The sequence below is a fragment of the Prionailurus bengalensis genome, chromosome A3 (assembly GCF_016509475.1).
Source record: "Prionailurus bengalensis isolate Pbe53 chromosome A3, Fcat_Pben_1.1_paternal_pri, whole genome shotgun sequence".
Taxonomy (NCBI): Eukaryota; Metazoa; Chordata; class Mammalia; order Carnivora; family Felidae; genus Prionailurus; species Prionailurus bengalensis.
Genome location: NC_057354.1, coordinates 107,861,915 through 107,883,712, shown reverse-complemented (window position 1 = coordinate 107,883,712; position 21,798 = coordinate 107,861,915). Strand labels below are relative to the sequence as shown.

The following is a 21,798-nucleotide window of genomic DNA, read 5'->3' as shown; positions in this document are numbered from 1 at the left end:
CCTATCATTAGTCTATTTTTCTTTTGCAAGAGTATCCTCCAATTAAGGGAATATGAGAATGACCAGATGCTTTTCAGCAGTATGACAGAGTGGATTTAGGATGACATCTGCCAATTGCACCGCCATCCATATGACCTGAGCCCCGCATACATTACTCCACAGCCCCATGTAATATAGAAACTAATAACTGTGAAGCTTGATCACCCTACGGTGGTTTTCTATATTCAACACACATTGTTTTGAGCCTAAGTTCTTTATGAAATTTTATTCCTTTTTTTCCAAGTGGGATTGATTTGATTTGGTGTCTATCTAGTCTCTGAGCACAAAGATTTGTTGCCTTCAAACCAATGAACAGGCTCATTTGATTGAGCTTTCTCCTCTGTAGCTATCACTTTTTTTTTGCAACATGATACACAGGAATTACCAAAAAGAAGTTCAGTTGTAGATTTCCATTTTTCTTTGCTTTCAAAGGTTCTGACAGAATCGTAAAGCGTTAAGACAAAAGAAGCCTTAGCAATCTGTGAAATCAACCCTCCCCATTTTAAGAGGAAAAACTACAAGTGGATTTGAAAATTTTTTGTTCTCTTGCTTTCCTGTATCTCTCTCTCCTCTATTTCTCCCCTCATTTGATACATAAGGTTTTGAGTTAAACCCAGTAGCTTTTACTGTCTTGCTCACTCAGGGACCTAAAAACTTTTCTCTCCATTCCCTCCTCTTCCCCCCCCCCCCCCAGTTTTAATGTTTATTCATTTTTGAGAGACATAACATGAACAGGGGAGGGGAGGGTCAGAGAGAGAGGGAGACACAGAATCCGAAGCAGGCTCCGGAGCTATTAGCACAGAGCCCAACGCAGGGCTCGAACTCATGAACCATGAGATCATGATCTGAGACAAAGTCAGACGCTTAACCAAGTGAACCACCCAGGCGCCCCTCCATTTCCCCCTTTAAGTGTTTGTATGTTATTTCTAGTGAGAAAACATTTATTCGTCTCTTTCCATTCTTAACAGTTTCTATATGCCACTAAATTCAGTGACCCAAAGATTCATTCCCAAACAAGAACTTGTCTCTTGTTCTGGATTTTGAAGAAGTGCTATAAACATTTTCCTATAACGTAATGGCTAGGAAGTATTTACTTTATGTATATTCTCTGATGACAAGTAGAAGATATCAGCAATTTTTCCACTAAGTACACTGCAGGATAACTCCTTACTAAAAGAAATCTCAAAACACAATTTACTCAGATTACTAGATCTGTGCATTGTCAAAGCACAGAGGAAAAAAATGCAGACATTTGCTTTTATCAAATGAAACATGTGAATATTAGAAAATACCTGGACTTAAAGCATTGAGAGGGTTTCAGAGCTTTCTCAGATCAATTTTCTGCCTAAGATGAATTCCTTTAAAATCTGTCTACCAAATGGTCAACTGTGCCGCACTTGAGAGTCTTAGCTACTGGACAGCTCATGATCCCACAGTCCAAGGTTTAGAGGGCTCTGGGTTAGGTTCCGTTCATTTGCCCAGGTCCCATAGGCTCTCAGGCCATATGGAATAGGTCCATCTTGCTCCGTATGCCATTCCTTCAGGTAATTGAAGCTGGATACTCTCATATCAACCTCAGTCTTTGCTCCAGGTTCCTTTGGCAAGCTGGCCATGCTCCTCTGAGCACTAAGTCCTTCTCCTGTTTTAGGATACAGTACGTGGAGCTGAGTGTAACTTCAAGAGGCACCTAACTCACCTGCACTGGGGGAAGGTCTCTTACCTTTCGCATCCTGGACGCCATTCACTTTCATTAATGTACACACTGGGCTTTTGGTAGCCACCTCAAATACTGTCCTACATAGAACTTACTCATACCCGTATGTCAACAACTCACTCTTTCAGTGCCATTTCTAGGTCATGACTCCCATTTCCCATACTAGTATAACTGATTTGGGGGGACTAAAACTATACAATGTTTTATGTGTCCTTATTATGCTCTTTAAGAGACATAATTCCTTACTGTCTGTTCAGTCCACTAAAAATATTATTAGAATACCTGTACTTTTTATTAGAATACCAGGTATTAGGATACCTGTACTTTTGACATCATGCCAGCTCTTTCTAAGAACTTTCCTTCTTGAAGCTTTCTTCAAAATGTATTTGGATTGTGAAAAAGTCCCTGGGAAGCTCATTGTCCTTCGGGAGAGTGCGAGGCTTGCTGTTCATCTCTAGTCTGCCTTAGTCCCTGCAGGCAAAGGCCTGAGAGCAAGCCTAGGGGAGAGAAGTCCATCTTCACAAACTAGTGGGGATTTGAATTAGCGTGGAGACTCGATGTCTAGAATACAGTGTGCCTGCACACCTACATCTAAGTGCACTCCTAGAGACTTGACTGCTCTCTAGTTTTTATTCTGTGTCCCTCAATAAGTAAATGCATTGGATATCAACACCACTGTGCATGAAGTTTGAGTTCAAGATTGCTATAGATTTGTAACTTGGACCTCTGGCCTGTTCTGAGATGGAGAGGACACCTACATAGACCTTGTTAATCATCCCCAACCCCCAATTCCAAGCCAGAGACAGCTATAGGCGATTCTGCCCCATAGGATCAGTGCTAATTTCAGCCCATGCTTGGGGGGTTAGGGTCATGTGATGTGTGACAGTGCTGGAAGGGACACAAGGCAACTCAATCCCTGTGAATCTTTTCAACCTTGTCTGGAATAAATGAACCCCTGGGTGAAAGAACAGAATCCCTACCAGCTTAGGCCATCATGGACCTTATTAGGACAGTTGGCTCAAGAAGTATCTCCCGTGTCAGAAGTATTTCTCAGCAGATGTGGCCAGTGTCAAAATGAAAAGCGATCCACTAAGGAGTTGCTCGTTCCAAGTAAGTCTGAATATTAGCAAAACGAATCAGTTTAAAGCTGAAAACGGACTGTGTAGCTTCACCCCCTTTCTCTTTGTAAAGAGTTCCTTAATGTGAGCTGAGTGTTCCTAATGATTGTAGCTTGACATAATTAGTCATGCAATTATGCCCCAAGCTTTGTCTTTGCAAAATAACTCCAAGTCAGGCTAAATATCTTGAAACTCAGTGTACTCTTACCCTTTATTGACTGTAGGATGAACAGAGTTCCAGGCTTCTGCAGTAGAGAAGCATATTCCCTATAGACTTGAGCACCTACGAAATAAACCTTCAACAAGCGGAATTGATACTCGGCAAGTGTGGATGCCTCATGCTAGTTTAGATGGTTTAGTTACAGTGGGTGGATTGTGAGCACACCAGGTTCTAAGACTGGCCTGAGGGCTCTGATAACACTTTGTAAATATCAGCAGCTGAGTCTGAATTACCCTCCTAGAGTGTAAAAGTTGAGCTTTGGAGGAACTCTGGGCAGCAATAACCCTGTGATTTTCAACAAACAGCTCGATGTTCTGTCCTAGGAAAATGCTGAAATTTATGTAAAGGTAGACATGTACCAAAGCCGGCCTCACATGCAGAGCAGCATAAAGACTGGATTCTCTTAAGATACTGCTGTGATCAAGCTAGGAGTTCAGGTTCACTTACTGAGTGCGTACTCTCATGCACACGGGTAAACAGATACATCCCATCTAATCTTCGTCCTTGTAGCAATCTGGTCAAGGAGGTATTATTTTCTCCATTTTAGAGGTGAAACCAAACCTCGAAGAGTTTAAGTGACTTGGTTATGAAATCTGAACCTCTTTCCACCACTTCACTGAGATTAACTTGACCCAATGTTTCCAGTGGAAAAAATTCCCTGTGGTTTGTCCAGCAGAAATCCAACCTGATAAAATCTAAGCTTATTAAAATATTCTCCTTAAATACTCCTAAAAATACTCTCCTTAAAATAACCCTCTGCATACATCATGTATAAAATACTGAATGCTCTTTTGGGGAATGGATGGATGGCCCTAGTTTCTTCTTCTGCAAGAGTCTGATTTTCCTTTCATCTTAGGGAAAATCCTCTACTGGTGGTTTATATTGGCCCTGTTGAGAAGTGGGAACCTTTTCATTCTGGTGGCAAACTCTCTCTGCATAGCAAACAGAAGGAATCCAGGTCTTCAGGAGCTCTTGCCCACCCCTACCCCCAGCACCCCCTGCCCCCTGCCTGCCTTCCTGGTCTCAAGATCACTCGATGAAACTTTGTTCTTTTTGTTTGTTTTTTAATTTTTTAATGTTTATTTATTTTTGAGACACAGAGATAGAGCACAAGTGGGGAATGGGCAGAGAGAGAGGGAGACACAGAATCCGAAGCAGGCTCCAGGCTCTGAGTTGTTAGTACAGAGCCTGACGGGGGGCTCAAACTCACTAACCGTGAGATCATGACCTGAGCCGAAGTCAGACGCTTAACCGACTGAGCCACCCAGGCACCCCAGTGAGATTTTGTTCTGATCTCGAGGTTTGTGAGTTGATTTGCTGGCAAGGTGGCGATGTACACTTAGTATCTAAAATTAGAATACAAAATGATTGCAATTACTTAGCACCCCTCATCTGCTTGCCCGTGTTTCCTTCTCTCTGTTGTGATTTTCAGCAAGGCCCCAGTAAATAGGCCTGCCGCTGACAACAAAGGGACTTCATGAAGTGATTTACATGTTCTCGGGCACAGATTCTCCATGTGCTTCAGTTTCCACTCCTGGAAATTGAGGATAGCTATTACTAATTTAATCCTTAGTGATGAGAGAGCATAAGGCAAGTTGAGGGCAAAGCACAAGCTAGCACGCCCCCCTCCCCGGGGGCTGTCCAAGAACAAAGGAAAGGGGAAAACAAATGGTTAAAGATCACAGGCAAGACATCAGTCTCCATCAGTTTACAAATACATTAGTAAATTATAAGCAAAAGGCAATCTTATCAATAACCTAATCTCCAGAAACCTGTAGACTCAGTTTCCAGGAGCCGCCAAAATCACCCCTCCATAATGATATGGGGAACAGAGGGAAGAAGGAAATTGCAGGTAAAATTAAATTTCCTTATAACCTGCAGCCCATTGACAAATACTTGAGGCAAATAAAGAGAATAACATTTCCCCAGTAACTCTCTACTGTCTTAATGTTAATGCTTTGCTAGAGGGACAAACAACCTTAGCTTGACAATGCCTAGGCCTCCCACATCCTGTGAATCTGCTTCGGCATATGAAAATCCTTTTGGAAACTACCTCTTGACTTTATCTCCCCCAACTCCATAGTATATAACCAGTCACTCTTCACAACCCCAGTGCAGCTCTTTATGACCATGGGTCTGTCCCCATACTTTAATCAAATCACCTTTTTATGCTAAAGAAGTCTCAAGAATTCTTTCCTGGCTGTCAGCTCTGAACCTCTACCATTCCAAAACCCCATCATTGGTTCTGATGACAAGATAAATGAAGTTTTTAAAAGAAGCTGTATGCTTCTATGTAGTAAAATTTGTTTTGGACGGGAGGATTGGCTCATCCAGATGGGGTACCTCCATTCCCACTACTTGTGTGCACTTTCCATAAAGGGTAGGCTGGTTACAGTGGGTGTTGACAATCAAGTTTGTCTGCCAGGAGCTTTTTAATTTTCCATAAATAATAGCCCTGATGGAGCTCTGGTAATGGTTTTCTTCCATATAAACCATCTTAAAAAGATCTCTTTCCCTCTCCTTATCTATAAGTCTATGGCCTGTTTTTCTTATCTGGTTAAAGCACAGAACAAATGCGATTAAGTTTATGGGTCGGAACTCTAAGAATATTTTACGTTGCTGTTTTGTACGCAACTCTAGGCCGAACCCCTAACCTGGACCAGTATCTGTAGTCAATCTTTAAAGGGAATGGAGTGGTTGAAAGAGTGACTTTATTTGTACCATTCATTTTTTTTTTCGGTGAATATTTAGTAATAACTTATGTGTCAGGGAGAGTTCTAGGCATTGGAAATATACACAAATAAAACCCCACAGAACTTCCATTCTGACCGGGAGAGATAGATAGCAATCAAGTAAAACAAATGAACAAACCTCATGATTTCAGCTACTGATATGGGCTAGGAAGACAGTGAAGTCAAGTAGTGTATTCATGTGAGAAGTAAGGGAGGTGATTCATTTTCAGAAATATCAAATAAAAGCTGTGCTGTCTAGTTAACAATAGGTTTCCAACCTAATGAAAATATGTATGAACCCCACTCCCACCACAATGGAGTCCCAGACCCTTGGACACTTCACTTTTTGGTCTTTTCCCCCCTCTCTATCTCTTGGGCTTATTTTTGCAGGCTTTGCAATGAGCATGCACCGAAGAACAAAGGAAGGACTGTACGTCTCTGAGTCACCTCAGGAAATGTACATTTGTTCCAGTCAGACTACTTGTTGCTTTACATGGGCAGAGGTGATGTCCAGGTAAGGCTGTAACCTCTGTAGAACTCAGCCAATGAGGAATCAGGGGTGGGACTTATATGCTGGGGGATAAATTGTCTGCTGTAACTACCCTGAGTGTGCCTGTCCATCAGATACCTGCTCTTGCAAGAACGTTGATTGAAGCCTCACTTCAGTGTGCTCCAAGTCTCCGTGTCCCTCCTTTGATTGGATCAGTGGGCTTATTCTCACACTAGTGACTGGGTAGTTGAGACACTCCTCTGAAGAGGTGACCTGGAAGCTGATACCTTAATGGTGATAACATCCAAACAGAGGGAAAGCCTTTCTTGTGTGTGTGGGGAAGCAGCTTGTGCAAAGGCCCTGAGGCAAGAGCATAGTGTGAAGAAAAGGACTAAGCCTATGGCCTACAGGCATTAAACTCTGGAGTCACAAGTGTGACAAGATGGAAGGAGGATTGAGTCTAGAATCAGAACCTATAGGTTGGGGTCTGAATCCTAACTTCTGTTCCTCCATCTCGTAAATGGGTTCATGGATACATACTGCACAGGGTTGCTGTGCGGCTTGTGTGAACAGGAAACTGTCCACCATTGGTGAGATCGTTCACTCATTCAGTGCTGCAGAGTTGTTGACTCAGGAAAGTTTTGGTCTTTGCTTTGTCTAACCCTAAAGTATCACATCATCAAGAGACTCAGAGGTCCTTGGGGAAGATCAGGGGCCAGGCATGGATGGAATAAGTGCTAAGGTGCTGGTTCTACAAATACCAACTCTAAAAGAAAAAATGAGAGCAATACTATAAAGTTTGGCAAGGGCCAATAATTCTAAAACAGGCTCTGTGTGACCTTGGATGAGACACTTTCCCTCTCTGGTCTCAGTTTCTTGTTTATCAAAATGAGGGGAGGTTGGAATAGCTGCTCAGTAAGCTCCTTTTTAGCTCTGGGCAGATTCTGTTCTAAGATGCGCTTTTTTATTTTTTTTTAATTTTTTTTTATAACATTTATTTTTGAGACAGAGAGAGACAGAGCATGAACGGGGGAGGGTCAGAGAGAGAGGGAGACACAGAATCTGAAACAGGCTCCAGGCTCTGAGCAGTCAGCACAGAGCCCGACGCGGGGCTTGAACTCACAGCCCTCACGGACCGTGAGATCATGACCTGAGCCGAAGTCGGCCGCCCAACCGACTGAGCCACCCAGGTGCCCCTAAGATGTGCTTAATAGGACAGAAGACATAACACCAAGCCAGACGTGTTGAGACAATGGCAAGGCAGGAGAGCTGAAATGGGGTGGGGGGGTGTGTGTCCAAGCCTGTTGCTTCAGGTAAGTGGCTTTGGTTGCAAGAACCAGCATGACACGGTCTTTACCAAGAAAGCAGACTGAACAGCAAGAGATAATGCTGCAAGTCACTTTTATGAGGCTCCCCTCTGCCTTTGGGGTGTGTGTATGTGGTGGCCGTGGCCATGTTTACTCCTACTTCCACCTCTTTGGATTATGCTGAAATGTCTCCCCCACTGAAAACAGTGTACGAAGGCTCTCGCCTAGGGATGAAATGCCCCCCATGCCTCATGCATTGATTTGTAAGCAACCACTAGAAGAACTGTATTCACATCTCAGCAGCCAACGCCAACAAAAGACCTACTGGATCCAGTGATGGAGCATTGTTTGCAGAGCTGAGCTGCTGCCTCTCCAGACAAAAGCTGCATCAGAGACGTGACTTCAGGCTTACAAATAAGAGCCGCTGAATCATTCTGGAGCCCTTCAGCACTGTGTTTTCCTGAAGATTTTGTAATAAGCAATTTAAGAGAGAAACAGCTCAACAAGCCAATATTCTTTTTTTTTTTTTTTTTTAATTTTTTTTTTCAGCGTTTATTTATTTTTGGGACAGAGAGAGACAGAGCATGAATGGGGGAGGGGCAGAGAGAGAGGGAGACACAGAATCGGAAACAGGCTCCAGGCTCTGAGCCATCAGCCCAGAGCCCGACGCGGGGCTCGAACTCCCGGACCGCGAGATCGTGACCTGGCTGAAGTCGGACGCTTAACCGACTGCGCCACCCAGGCGCCCCAAGCCAATATTCTTTTCAGAAATATCAGCTAACACATATCCAAGGGACAGAAGATAACTGCTTATTTCTCCCACCCTCTCATACTCCCGCCCCTGTGTAGCTGGCCTGCGCTGTTCTAAAACAGGGTCAAAGCTACCTGGTTCAACATTTTATCCTGTCACCACTGACATTTTAAAGATGATAGATATTCTAGATTTGCTTTGCCTAACCTGCGAATAGGGCCCCAAATAGTTTTCTCTCTGGAAATTTCTGTAACCCTTTCTTCCTCATGCCTTGTGCCTTTCCTCTTTCTTAGTTAGGATCAGGATTATCAGCTAAATACCGGTAAAATTCCACTAAGAAAACTGACAGAAAAAAGCCACTTTAAATATAGATTTGTACATTCAATTTGCAACATACAAAATATATTTTATGTGTACAAACACATGCATATGAGTAGCTGCATGTTCTATGTATTTGTATTTATTAGACAAGAATTATGTATGCCTGAACGCTTTTGAAACATGGCATCTGTCTATATGAGAGTCTGTACGTATTTATATAGATTTTCTTGTAGATCAGACATAGCTGTATGATGTAGTGAAAACAGGCTTCTAATCCAGTTACATGTGGATTGAAAAACATTGACTCACACATAAATTCATTCATTCTTTTTCCACAAATAGTTATCATGGCTTAACATTGTCCTAAGTGCTAGGGAAATAATGGTCAACAGGACAGATCTGCTGTTATTTAAAACTAAAAAGGATTTTAATTTAGATTCTTACTACTTCTAAGAGGATCTGAGTGGATCTGTACCTACTAACAGAGCATAACATACTTTAAGATAAAATAGGACACAAATATCCAAAGAAAGCATAAATAAAGGAGGCTTTCAGACACGTGAATTGAGTGAATTTTGACCAGTTGGGGGAAAAAACATCAAGTGAGCTTTCCGACAGCCAGAGAGAATAAGGAGACATCGAATTATACAGTTATGATTTTCTAACTGCAGAAGTGATAAAAGTTAATTTGCTGGGAAAATAAAATGTCTTTAAAGTAGGGATTTATCATGCTTTATAGTGAGTGACATCATGAAGAATTATTCTAACTCTAAGGAAAGATAAAACAATACTTTTCAAATATTATACTTTAAAGATTAAAATTATAACTAAATTATAATTCAGGGAGGGCAGTTTTGAAAAGGACTCTGATAAAAAGGTAAAGAAGCTTTATTTCTTAATATCTAATTCAAAGCAAGGAAGAGCAGCTACTGAATTTAGTTAATGTAACCATCAGATGGTGTGTCTTAAACATTAGATGTCTCAAATGAGCTTCAGCCACGTTGGTGTAATTACCCAATTTATCAAACGTGTACTGTAAGGCAGATACTCCACTTGATTAAAGTCAGAGCTTTAAGTTTCAAGTAGTAGGACCAGGGAAAGCAAGTTGACATTTATTGCTGAAAATGAAGGGTCCATCAGGGGACCATTTCCATGTTCCAGAGACTGATGTCACCTATTCCAATCCCCTAATTTCACAACTGACGTTAGAAGATTTGTCTAGAGCCGTCCAACTAGTCGGCGGCTCTTTGATCATTTGAACTCAAGTCTCCAGATAAGCCAGAGATTCCAGTGGACGATTTTTACATGAAATGCTGTCACCCATGTTACGTGCACTATCGCAACGCACATGAATATTTTAGCTGTATACTAGAAGAAGGAACGAGAACCAAGTTGGAGGGCAACAGTGTTGTTCACATCTCCTGTTAGAGTTTAAAATAATCGTTCTTCCTATTAGTTCAAGCATGCTGGTGGTGCAGAGCATGAAAAACCTGCCTGAATTGCTGATCATACCACCGGGAAACAGCAGGAGCTCGAAAAAAAGAATGGGAATTGATTCTGTTTTGTTTCTGAAGACCTGACATGATTTCTAGCAGGAGATATAAATACAATTCCAAGATCACAAAAAGAATGTGGAAGCCCTTCTGGGTTCCTCATGATGGGATTAGCCTTGCAGTGACTGAACCTGTCCATTTCTGCACCTGGTATTCTTTCTGGTCTTTCTGTGCCTCTGTCCAGTGCTTGCAGACTCATTTGTAAACACTTCACTCGCTGTGTGTAACCAAGAGTAAAGGACTCGTCAACTTTGTCCCTTTCTCTTGCATTAACTCATTTGAAATCTAGTCACTTAAGACCTGAATGAAAACTGTAGGAGGGACAGGGCACCTAGGTGGCTCAGCCAGTTAAGCATCCAACTCTTGATTTCAGCTCACAGTTGGGGAGATCGAGCCCTGCATTGGACTCTTCGCTGATAGTGTGGAGCCTGCTTGGGATTCTTTCTCTTCCATTCTCTCTCTACCCCTCCTTCTCTCTCTCAAATAAACCTTAAAAATTTTTTAAAAATTGTGGGAGGGACACCCAGGGTTTCACTGAAAGCTTATCAACTTTGAACTCAAAACAATGGGGCTTCCTATTCTAGCTGGCCACTTGCTAGTTGTGTGACCCTAATGAAACATGTTACAGAAGCAACCTCAGGACTGTAAGGTCATGAAAAAAAAAATACTTAGGGTATAGCTGTGAGGATTAGAAATAATAGAGGGCATTGGCCATGTAGAAGACAACCAATAAATGGTAATATTGTTTAAGCAGATGTGAGCCACAATTTCATACAGAGGTATAGGCTGTTGTGCCTATTTCTCATGAAACCAGCACACCATTGTTCATTAAATGAAAAAGTCAGCTTATCATTTGTAGGTAAAGGATAATTAAGAATCTGTATAGTCACACAAGAAACAGGGCAAAATGGAAACTCCCAGTCTCTAGCACCTTCTCCCTCTACTTTGCCAGCCCTTCCTTCCTTCCTTCCTTCCTTCCTTCCTTCCTTCCTCCCTTCCTCCCTCCCTCCCTCCCTCCCTCCTGATTGTCTTATAGTTATGCTGAGGCTGTGCCAAACTTGACCCAGCAGCATTTTTTTAAACTGCTTAAATGGGATTTTCAAATGACCCAGGGTTAACACATTAAGTAATGAGAGTGCCTCTTCCTTAATGGTGTTCAGTAATAGGAGAGATGCTAGCATGATTCCTGCTTAGACCAGATTGCATGGCAATCCCATGCCCACTTGAGGCACCATTTTTATTATTTTCATTTAGGCCTATGGAGTGGGTCTGTCAAGTTGACAGTATTTTCAAGTGAATTACTGTCTGGGGCACCAGAGTTGACAGTTTTTGCTATGAAGTAATTCAATTTAATTGAGAACACTTATTTCTCCACATAGCATGCATGGATGATGAGTTGATGACGAAGCGTCCCTCAAACCCGAACTAGTTTCCACACTGGCTTGGTAGGCGTTGGGAGAGCATGCCCTCCTTATGTACCTGAAGTCGGGTCTCTGGTTGTAGTCTACTGTGAAGTGGAGTGAGTGTGGACAGGCCAGCCGCATCCACCAGCCTGGCCGAGTTTTGAATGTCTGTCCTACAGATTTCACAGACATTTCTGATTTCCCATTAAGGAGCCAGAAGAAAATTCAGCACTTTCAAAGCATCATCTCACTTAGATTCTTTGAGGCTACACTTTAAAGACTATCTTCCCGTCCCTTTCCTTTTGGGAGAATGGGTGTGGACCATATACTGTTAACTGTGCAGAAGAGCTAACTTAAGCCGGGTGGGTGGGAAGAATAGAGGTTTCCATTGCCGAAATCAGGTGGGCCGTGAAACACAATGCTGTCAGGGGTACTCTAACACTATGCCGTCTGCTGACAGAACTCCCAAATTTCAATACTGGATGGGGTCTTTCTTAGAACTTGCCTAGTCCAACCCTCTCATTCCATTGCTGCTGAAACGAAAATTCAGAAAGGTTAAATACTTCGTCAAGGTTTTACAGCTGGTAAGATACAGAACCGAGACCACATGAAGGATTTTTTTTTCTTTTGCCGCCTTGGAGTGTTCCTTTGTTATGAGGATGCCAGCAGATACTATGTCGGATATGCAAACTCTATGTCAAAAGTAGTAAAAAGAATTCTGGAAAAATCCCTAGTGCTGGGAGGACCCCAAAATTGCCAGATAAGAGAGAGGGCAGCCTGTTGACTTTCTTTAAAGAAGGTCACAAATTACGAGGCAGGAGAAGTCTATGGATGCATGTAGGCAAACATACTTCTTGTTTGGGGAACTGGCTGGTGTATCCTCCCTATGGGCCTATAAACTAGGCTTAGGGAGACTTAACGAATATTAAAGGGAAAAAACCCTTCATATTTTAAGCTGGGCTCAATTATCCAAATGACGAAAGATACATGCTGTGTAAGATACACGTGCGTGTCTGTACGCGTTGTGCATATCTGTGTGTGCACACGTCTGCATGTCCCTGTGTGTTCATGTGCACACACGTGCATGTCTGTGCATATCAGATATCCCCTACCAGATGTGTGTTCCATACGTGTATCCGTGTGTGTGTGCACGGGCACAGACTCAGTCCCCAGGTACAGCGAGTGAGTGAACCCTTCACACTGGAGAGAATCCTGGGCTGACCTGTACCGTGGCACTGCCATTTACCAGCCTTGCTTCTTGAGCAAGTTCTGTTGCTTTTCTGAATCTCAGTTTTTTACCTATTCAGTGGTGTGCCTGATACTACAAAAGGGACAGTGGTTTTTAGTCACTTCGCCATTTTAGCAATTAAACTGAATCGACTGTATTCACACAAAATTTGGTTATGTTGGAGACTCTTCAACAAGATTTGTCTCCCAAATAACAGATCTCACACACACAATATCTGTCTCCCAGATAACAGAGTCTATCTAAGTGTAGAAACAGCCCTCATGAAAAGATGAATTGCCTTGACTAATCCTTATAGCAACTCCATAGGTGAGGACTAGTTATCTCTGCTTTACGTTTGAGGGAACAGAGATTTAGAGGGGAGGTACTCTGTCCAGAATCACCCAGAGAATTTCTGGAGATCTGGGACACAAATCCACATCTGACTCCAAAGCCAGGCTTGCAACCACTCTCCTTCACCTCACCATGGCCCAGGACTGCTGCGAAGAACAACAATATGGTGGTTGTGGAGTTGGGGCACTGGCATCTGGTTCTCTTCACCCAGATGGAGTCTGCCATCTTCCTTGACCTAACCGTTTCTCCTCTATATCCCAGCTGGTACACATTTTCTTAAGGCCGGCCCTCCATTCTGCCTGGATGGAGACACTGGGAAGGAGGACATGGGGACAGTTCATACTGGACATGGCAGTGAGTGCTAGCCTCTCGTCGAAGAGCATCTGTCTGCTGACACATCTTAGAAGTACCCGACGGTCGCTTAACTGCTTCATGCTACTGCTCCTGGTATCCCACCCAGGAGGCGACAGAAGGACCACCACGGGGACGAGACTGTCTAGACCCTACCTCATCTCTGGAGTCTTATGAATCCTTGAACTCTTCAACTGTTAGACTCTAAGAACTTGGTTCCCAGAAACAGTAAGGTTATGGGAAGCCCAGGTACTGAGCCCAGGAACTGAGGTTAAGGAAAAGCAGGGGAACAAAAAGACTGCTGGGGGGTTGCCTCGAAACTAATTTAAACATAATCAGTGAGAAACAGAAGTAAAATCCTATTTCCAAAATTATTATTTGTTTGGCAAGATAGATAGACTCAATTTTGCACGGAAAATTGCATAGGAAAAAGCGTCTCAGTAGAGCCGTTTAACAGCAATTTAATATTTTAATAAGGCAAACGGTTCTGATTCTCAACTCTTTTGCAATGAAATCTTAAAATCCAATGAAAGTCTGTTTTCAATAACGCTTTACAAATTTTATTGTCCATTTAACAACCGAAGAACATTAACATTCTTTAGACACTTAAATTTAATCATAATGACAAATATTGAGCTTTCTAACTGCCCTTCTAATAATTTAGTGCTTAAAAAATATGGGTTTGCTTTTCTGATATTTTGTCTCAAAATTGTAAATAAGGTCAATTTACCCAGCGGCCTGCAAATGTCTGAGCAATTTTGTGTTATTTCCAAGCAGTCATTTAGTAACATAAAACACAACATGCTGCATGACAAATAAGAACACTCGAGAGGTTTTGTATTTCATTCATTAACAACAGTTCAAAGGATCTGGGCAGGAGTCGGTCCCATCATGAGAGTGCTGAAACCATGGCACCAAGAGAGGGGACAAAACCAGAGTCCCTCAAGCAGACAGAGGAGCAGAGGGAGCAATTTGACTCATTTTGAAACTTCTCTTTCTTAAGGGTAGTAGAGAGCCCACTGGACTAGCATTTGGAAGACTGGGGTTCTGAGCATTGTTCCAAAGACATATTGCCTCACCAAGGCTCAGATTCTAGAAGATCAGGGTAATCGTAATACCTCTCACATACGATTTTGAGAGGATTTAATTCAACGTTATAAATGAAAAGTGTTTGCAAACCAAATATGCCCCTTGAAAGTTAGGAAGCATTAGCGTCTTTATAGTTGGTTTGCTGTATACCTGTTCTGACCAGGATCACAACTTTGGTCTTGTGTGTGGCAAAATCTCTCTCACCGTTCTAAGCTGCCCTTTTGCCACTCTGAAGGACTGGCCATTAAATGTGTGTGCTGGTCCCTGTGAATTACAAAAATGTGTGAATAAATTAACACAAACCCACTCCACTGCTCGAAAAGAAAATGCATGGCTAATGTGTCTATTGATGGTGTCTTCTTGGCCACAGTCGAGTGCAGCCTCACGTATATTTCTCATCTCTCCCCACAGCTTTGTTGTTCTCCATGATAAGCTCATCGTCATACACACACTTGATTTTGTTTGCCTTATTTGCTGCCTCCTTGGGTAGAATATAAGCTCCACTTGGGCTGGGGTATTTGTCTGTTTCCTGTGCTGTCCTATCTCTTCCACCAAGAACAACGATGGACATGTAGAAAAATGAATTAATGATGTCCAGCTTGTGACCATTATATAAATGCTCATACGTCTGCAGCCAAAGGAGACCTGTGAACCATTGGGAATGGTTCATTAAAGTTTATGCTACTTTTAATGTTTTTAACGTTTCGATTCTGCTGTAACAAAGCCCATAAAATAATTTCATTATTTTTAATGTTTTCAACTGGTCTCATCAGCAATTTCTTATTCAAGCATTTTTGTCCTTTTAGTTTTTGACTCTGTGAAGAGGGAGTATAAAGCTCATGCCTCAGATACTAATGTTTGGTTTAAAGAAAAACATAAGACATAGTGAGCGAGTACTATAGACTGTGCCCCCCACCCCCAAATTCATATGTTGAAACGTAATCCCCAATATGATGGTATTAGGAGGTGGTGCCTTTCAGAAGTGACTAGGCCATGAGGATAAAGCCCTTATAAAAAGGACCCCAGGGGTGCCTGGGTAGCTCAGTCGGTTACGCGTCTGACTCCTGATTTTGGCTCAGGTCAAGATCTCATGGTTCATGAGTTTGAATCCTGCAACGGGCTCTGTGCTGATGGTGCAGAGGCTGCTTGGGATTCTCTCTCTCTCCCTCTCTCTGCCCCTCCCTTGATCGATCTCTCTCTCTCCCCCCCACCCCTCTCTCTCAAAATAAATAAGTAAACTTAAAAAACAATAAAAAATAAAAAAGATCCCAGAGAGCTCTCTTGCCTGTTCCTCAATGTGAGGACAAGTCAGAAGACAGAAGTTCCTGTCTGTGAACCAGGAAGCAAGGTCTTACCAGACACCAAATCTGCCAGTGCCTTGATCTTGGACTTCTCAGCCTCTTAAACTGTGAGCTTGTTTGTAAGACACCCAGTCTCTGGTACTTGGTAAAGGCAGCCCCAAGGGGCTAACACAGGGAGTTTTCCCCTCCCCCGAGGAGAATTTGCATGTAAATTCCAAATCTCTCCAAGCAATTTCCCATCATTTAAGGTTCATAAGTTTCCTTTATTTACTCAATTGCAAGAAACCAAAGTGTGATTATAAACAGCATTAATCACAAAGAGGCACAAAAATCCTACCACCCTCTGTTCCCACTTCAGAGCATCTGTCAGATTATTCTACGGCAGATTGGAAAGAGGGGGTTGTGTTAGCAGTCACGACCTAACGGCCAGTGATGTTGGTTCCATACTTTTCAGTGGGAATCACTATTTAGAACATTCTAGTCTTGTTCAATAGCTGCAACAGTAGAAGATGGACCTGTGGGGAGTGCTAAAGAGAAAGAACCAGTCAAGATGGAACGGAAGGATTAAGGAGGGAAATCCCACAATGGTGTTGCTTTCATGCATCTTTGAGAGGGGCTTTCCTCTGTCTTTATACGATCATACAGACAGTGGACAAGGTTTGAGAAGTCAAGAAAAAGACCTTTCTTTCTATATTTAATTCCCTCGGGTCTCTGACTCCTTGAGTTTGAAAACAACTTCGTTTTGGTAGGATTTTCCTTTGCACTTCTAGAGCCAGTGCAAACGCTGATCTGTTAGACACGGTTGAAGAGAGTGTAAAATGATAAAGTGTCTTAATGTCACCTTCTCCCACCTAGCATTTTGCTCCTTCCGTAGTGACCTTCATTTGGCCACTTCTCCTGCTTCAGGGAAATTCCCGGACAAAGACTTGTGATTGGCTGTCTGTGAATTAGAGACACAAAAGCCTTAAACGCCTTTACGTTTATCTTGTCTATTTCCAGAAAGAAAGACACAGTGTAGATGGAGAAGAATGCCATGTTTGAAGACATGTGCTTCATCTAGAAAGTCCAAGGCAGTCTCTGAAATGTGCAGGTATGCTACCAAAACATTTATTCCTCTTTTAATTTTACCCTGGAAGGTCGTTGGTGCTTTGACATAGACCAAGTGGTCCCAGTAGGAAAAGCAAGCTCAGTGTGGGCCGTTGTCATTTACAGCATGCAGAGAAAGGTACTCACCAGCGCTGACAGTGATGGCTTCGATAAACTGCTCTCTCCAGCTGTTTGTCCCAACCACAAGGGCTAAGTTTGTCTTCTTAATAAGTTTGTCCACGGTACTCTAGAAGGGTTGGAAAGAGTAAGATAACTGTTGGGTTGGTTAAAGCCTTGGGAAATCTAAGACCTTGGTGATTTTGAAACCCCAGAGTTCTACGAAGGGTAGGGGATGTTAGGCTCAGAACAACAGTATTGACATCAAACACTGTTACGATTATGCAAACGAGCATAGCCCTTGGCTGGAACCATTCGGAAATAGAAATTGCTTCATAGCAAATTCGAGCCTCTTTCACTGCCTAATGGCCAGGGAAGAATGGCCTCAGTGTTTAGAAGAGCAGACGTTGCAGAAGCCCATCCCTTCCCCTTGAATGCTTCATGAACTTGCTTCTTTCCTGGCTTCAACTGTGGCATCCTGTCTATAACTGAATTAGTATATGGCCTGCTCAGCATTACATGTTTCTGAATAGCTGGAATTGGCAGATAGATTATGGAACTAAAAACTGTTATTATTGTGCTTTGGTTTATCAATGAAATGCAGCCAGAGAGCAGAGCCCCAAGAATTCTGCTGCAGGATCATCAATAAATGGATTTTTCTGTGGCTACTGATTTTGTCAGCCTGGCGGCTGTTAGAGAAGCCACTCTAACGCTACTTCTGTTGCAAACAAGAAAAGGTGAGACAAGAGAAGTTTAATTCATATGGTTTAGGGCACATTGCAATTGATGTTGCGCTAGATTTCCCTCCCTGTTACTTTTCTCTTTAGACTTCTTTTTCTCTCTTAGACTTCTTTTTAAGCACTTGGCTTTCTACAGTGAGCACCCTCTAACTTTCTAAATGTCAGTTAAGGTAACAACAACAACAGCCAAACATTCACAGGAGAACCAAGCAGGCAGATACACCCAAAGCACTACCACCAATCATAGCGACTACGGGGAGAAGGGTCACTCCCAGGACATGAGGGTACCCTGCCCAGAGAGACTATTGCGTGGACTAGTCTACCACACATATCCACACTTACTGTCAGAGCATCCTCGAATCCCCACTAATTGCAAAGAGGCAGAAAACACATATTATTTGTCTCAGGTCAACATCTATACACGTTTAATGCAATGCATGTCAACTGACTATGGCTTGGGAGAGAGAGAGCGAGCAAGTTCTCAGCCAACTGGGAGCGAAGAAAATGTGATCTGAGCAGCCTGTACAGAAGGCCAAAGCTCAGTCGGAACGTCAAGTGTGTTAGTTCGACAAGAGTCATCTGAACATGGAGATGATAATAAGCATGAAAGGGCCCACCTCCAACTGGCCCACTCTGTACTTTCAACGTCGTTCCTTGCTAGATGTTTTCCTTAGGGTGGTGACCTTTCCGCCCTAGCCTTGTGTCTAGAACTGCTAGCACCCCTGATAACCGCTGTAACCGTCACTGCTCTTGGCCACAGTATCTTCAGGCACAGGACAGGCATGTCTTTTCTCTCTGGACTCAGCCCCATTTTATCAAGCACACTGAGTGTCTTGGCTGATGCCAACTCACAGTTCTGTGCAGGATATGACAAGAAATGACTTTGATTTTTCCTAACTGTAATGGAAACTTGGGGAAGGTCTCGCCAAAGGAGCCCTCTGTTCTGATGCCAAGGCAGAGAATCCCATCACCTGGGAGATAAACAGTTAAAGAGATAAACTGCTGTAATAGTTAAACACACAGAGTTGCCTCAAGAAACATCTCTAAAGAACAAAGTTTTAAAATAAATGAAAGTTAAAATTTATGTGTATGAAAAACCCAGGGTAGATTGTAAACTTTGGTTCATGTTGACTCTGGGGGACTGTGGGACAGCCTGGTTCCTCCGAGGGCTTAATTTGCATACGTGTCCTCCCTTGATCCATGGGAAGAGGGGACACTAAGTAAGATGAATTTGAACTCTCACTGCACTGGACCTGTAGGCTATTGTCATAGCCTCACCATCAGCAGTGGGTGTCAGGAAGCCAAACCCTTAGTCACAAAATAGTAAACTGGAACCCAGCAGGCAAATGCAGAGTGGGACATTGTGAGGTACCACCCAGATTCGAGTCTCTCATATAGTTTTAAGAGCTCTGAATAGGTTCTTTAAAAACAGCTATGGACCTAGAAAAATAAATTTCTTAAAAGAATAATATCATATTGATATTCGAGGGCACTTCAGGAACATGCCCTCAACCTCCCTTTCCTTTTAATAGTAACTACTGGTGAACTTTGAGGAGACGGGAGGAAATAGCCTATGGAAGCTATTCTAGAAAGATAAGAACCCCGAACAAGTGGACTTCTGTAAAGAGACTGGGGAGCTTTCAAACGTCCAGGTCATTGGAGTGGTTACGAGAGAGAGCTTTGGACCCAAGAACGCTTTGCCGCCTGGAAGACCGTGCCCTGCCACACCCAGTCCGATGCTTCCTGCAGAAAGTTTCTGTGACTGCTCTTCCTAGTCTTGGGTGCGTGGAAGGGGAAGGCCGGCTGTCCCATAAAGGAGAGACAGACTGTCCCATATGGCAGGCTGTCCCATACAATTATTCCCCATGAGAGCCCTGGAGGGATGGAGGGCAAACTTGCCCAGAAATGCCAAGTAGTAGAATCTCCGTTATAACAGGTGGCACCAGGCACTCGGATTCCAGGTGAAAAGAGGGGGCATGAGGAAGAGTGAGGTTGGCTACATCTGGACAGACTGGTCCGTGGAAATGGACAGTCTGAGGTATCTGCACCCCTGGGATCACAGGGAACCTGTGTATGTGTGTGTCAGTCCGCAGGTTCTAGATCAAACAACAGGTGAGCTCTGATACTTGGGGTCTGCCCAGAAAGCACAGGTCCCAGTGTTTACCCCTGTTCCTTTGCATGAGAATGAGTGAAAGAAACAGAGATTTGCAGCAGCCTGAAGGGGAACGTTTAATTGCATTTTTTATTTTTTAAAAAATTTCACTTCAATTGCAAAAAGACATTTTCCCTTCTACCTGTCTCCTCTCAGGCACCTCCGTTTGTGAACTAATTTTAAAAAATAATTAATGGATCCAGCTAAAGGAAAAGAGGCCACTACTATGAAACATCGAGATAAAATACTGAGGCTTCTAAGGTCCTGGCCTGATTGTCCCTGTTGGGATCCTCATTCTGGTTTTCCAAATAGGAGCAGAGTCTGCTTTTGAGAAATAATTGGGGAAGATGCAGCTGCACCGTGGGTTTGTAGTTCTGGAACACCAGAGAACGAGGTTCCTTTTCATGTCCCGCTCCAGAATTAGCGTGTGGCTCTCCTGGGGTCTTAGCTGTCAGGGCTGTGTGAACGAGATGGGTGGGAGGTAGAGTAGGGACAGAGGGAGCAGCTAAAATGGACAGCAAGTTTCGCCTCAAAATTCTAAGCTCACTCTACGGCCCATCTGCTTAACTTCTGAAAAATGACTTTTCATCATCCAGAGGACCAGGAATCCAATTTCATCTGCTCAGTTGTGAACTCTCTGCTCACAGGCACTATATACCTTTAGTATGTTGACTGTGCTAAAATGTCCTAGGATCTGAAGAGGAGGACTAATTATAAATTTTTTTTCAACGTTTTTTTTATTTATTTTTGGGACAGAGAGAGACAGAGCATGCACGGGGGAGGGGCAGAGAGAGAGGGAGACACAGAATCGGAAACAGGCTCCAGGCTCTGAGCCATCAGCCCAGAGCCCGACACGGGGCTCAAACTCACGGACCGCGAGATCGTGACCTGGCTGAAGTCGGACGCTTAACCGACTGCGCCACCCAGGCGCCCCGAGGAGGACTAATTATAAATGAGAACTTGTCAATGGGGTGGATGTTTTATAGGGAGAGCTTCCCATTCCCCCTCCAGAACAAAAGCGTCCTGTCTGCAGTGTGAACGGTTTGCTTCTAATGGATTCACTGGCTTCTTCCAATAGAGCTTGGTTTTCTCCACACATCACAATCTCTTGGAATCCACCTTTGCTTCTTCCTTGCTCTCCCCTCAGACAAAGTCCTCCCTTTGGGGCACCTCTGACCCTGGGCAGTGACCGATGCCACCCACTGGCCCCTGGTTCTGATACTGTTCAGTTTGCAGGACCTCTTGGTTCCCTACCTTTCTCATTCTAGTTCTGCCCTGAAAAGATTCTCAGTTAATGAGCCAGTTCCTGACATTGACGGCAGTCTGGACAGTCTGGGTCCCGAGATGGGCCTGGCCTCCCCCGTGGGCAGCGTTGGTGAGCATACCTTGAATTCGTAGGATTCTTCAATGATCACTTCCAGCTTGGTGTGTTCTCCCAGAATGGGCCGCCCCATTTCTGCAATGCGCCTCTCCTCTTCCTCTTTGCTGGTCAGCGGCTGCTTGTCATCACATTCCTCTGTGAAAGGGAAGGGCAAGAAAGTTAGCCCTGTGCTCAATTTTCTTTGGAAATCCCTGGGTTCTGCTACAAGAAAACTGAGAAGGAAGGAAGCCCTAATGACCTACTAAAAGTCCCTTGGGTGAGATCATAAGGCCGGAGGGGAGAAGTGCTGGCATGTCATCACTTCACATCACATCACTGTTAACAGCAGGTGACTGTAAATGACCCACAACCTGA

General features: G+C 43.4%; 1 protein-coding gene across 11 annotated transcripts in view; it reads right to left on the bottom strand.

Moving 5' to 3' along the window:
• The window catches only part of SLC8A1 (solute carrier family 8 member A1), a 383,276-nt gene that overhangs the window by 31,962 nt on the left and 329,516 nt on the right, over window positions 1-21,798 (bottom strand). For all 11 annotated transcript variants that reach the window (XM_043604090.1, XM_043604089.1, XM_043604093.1 and 8 more), the window contains 2 exons: window positions 21,449-21,579; window positions 17,202-17,301 (listed from right to left, as the gene is read on the bottom strand). In XM_043604090.1, the coding sequence (XP_043460025.1) occupies window positions 17,202-17,301; window positions 21,449-21,579 (231 nt within the window). The remainder of the gene's footprint in view (window positions 1-17,201; window positions 17,302-21,448; window positions 21,580-21,798) is intronic.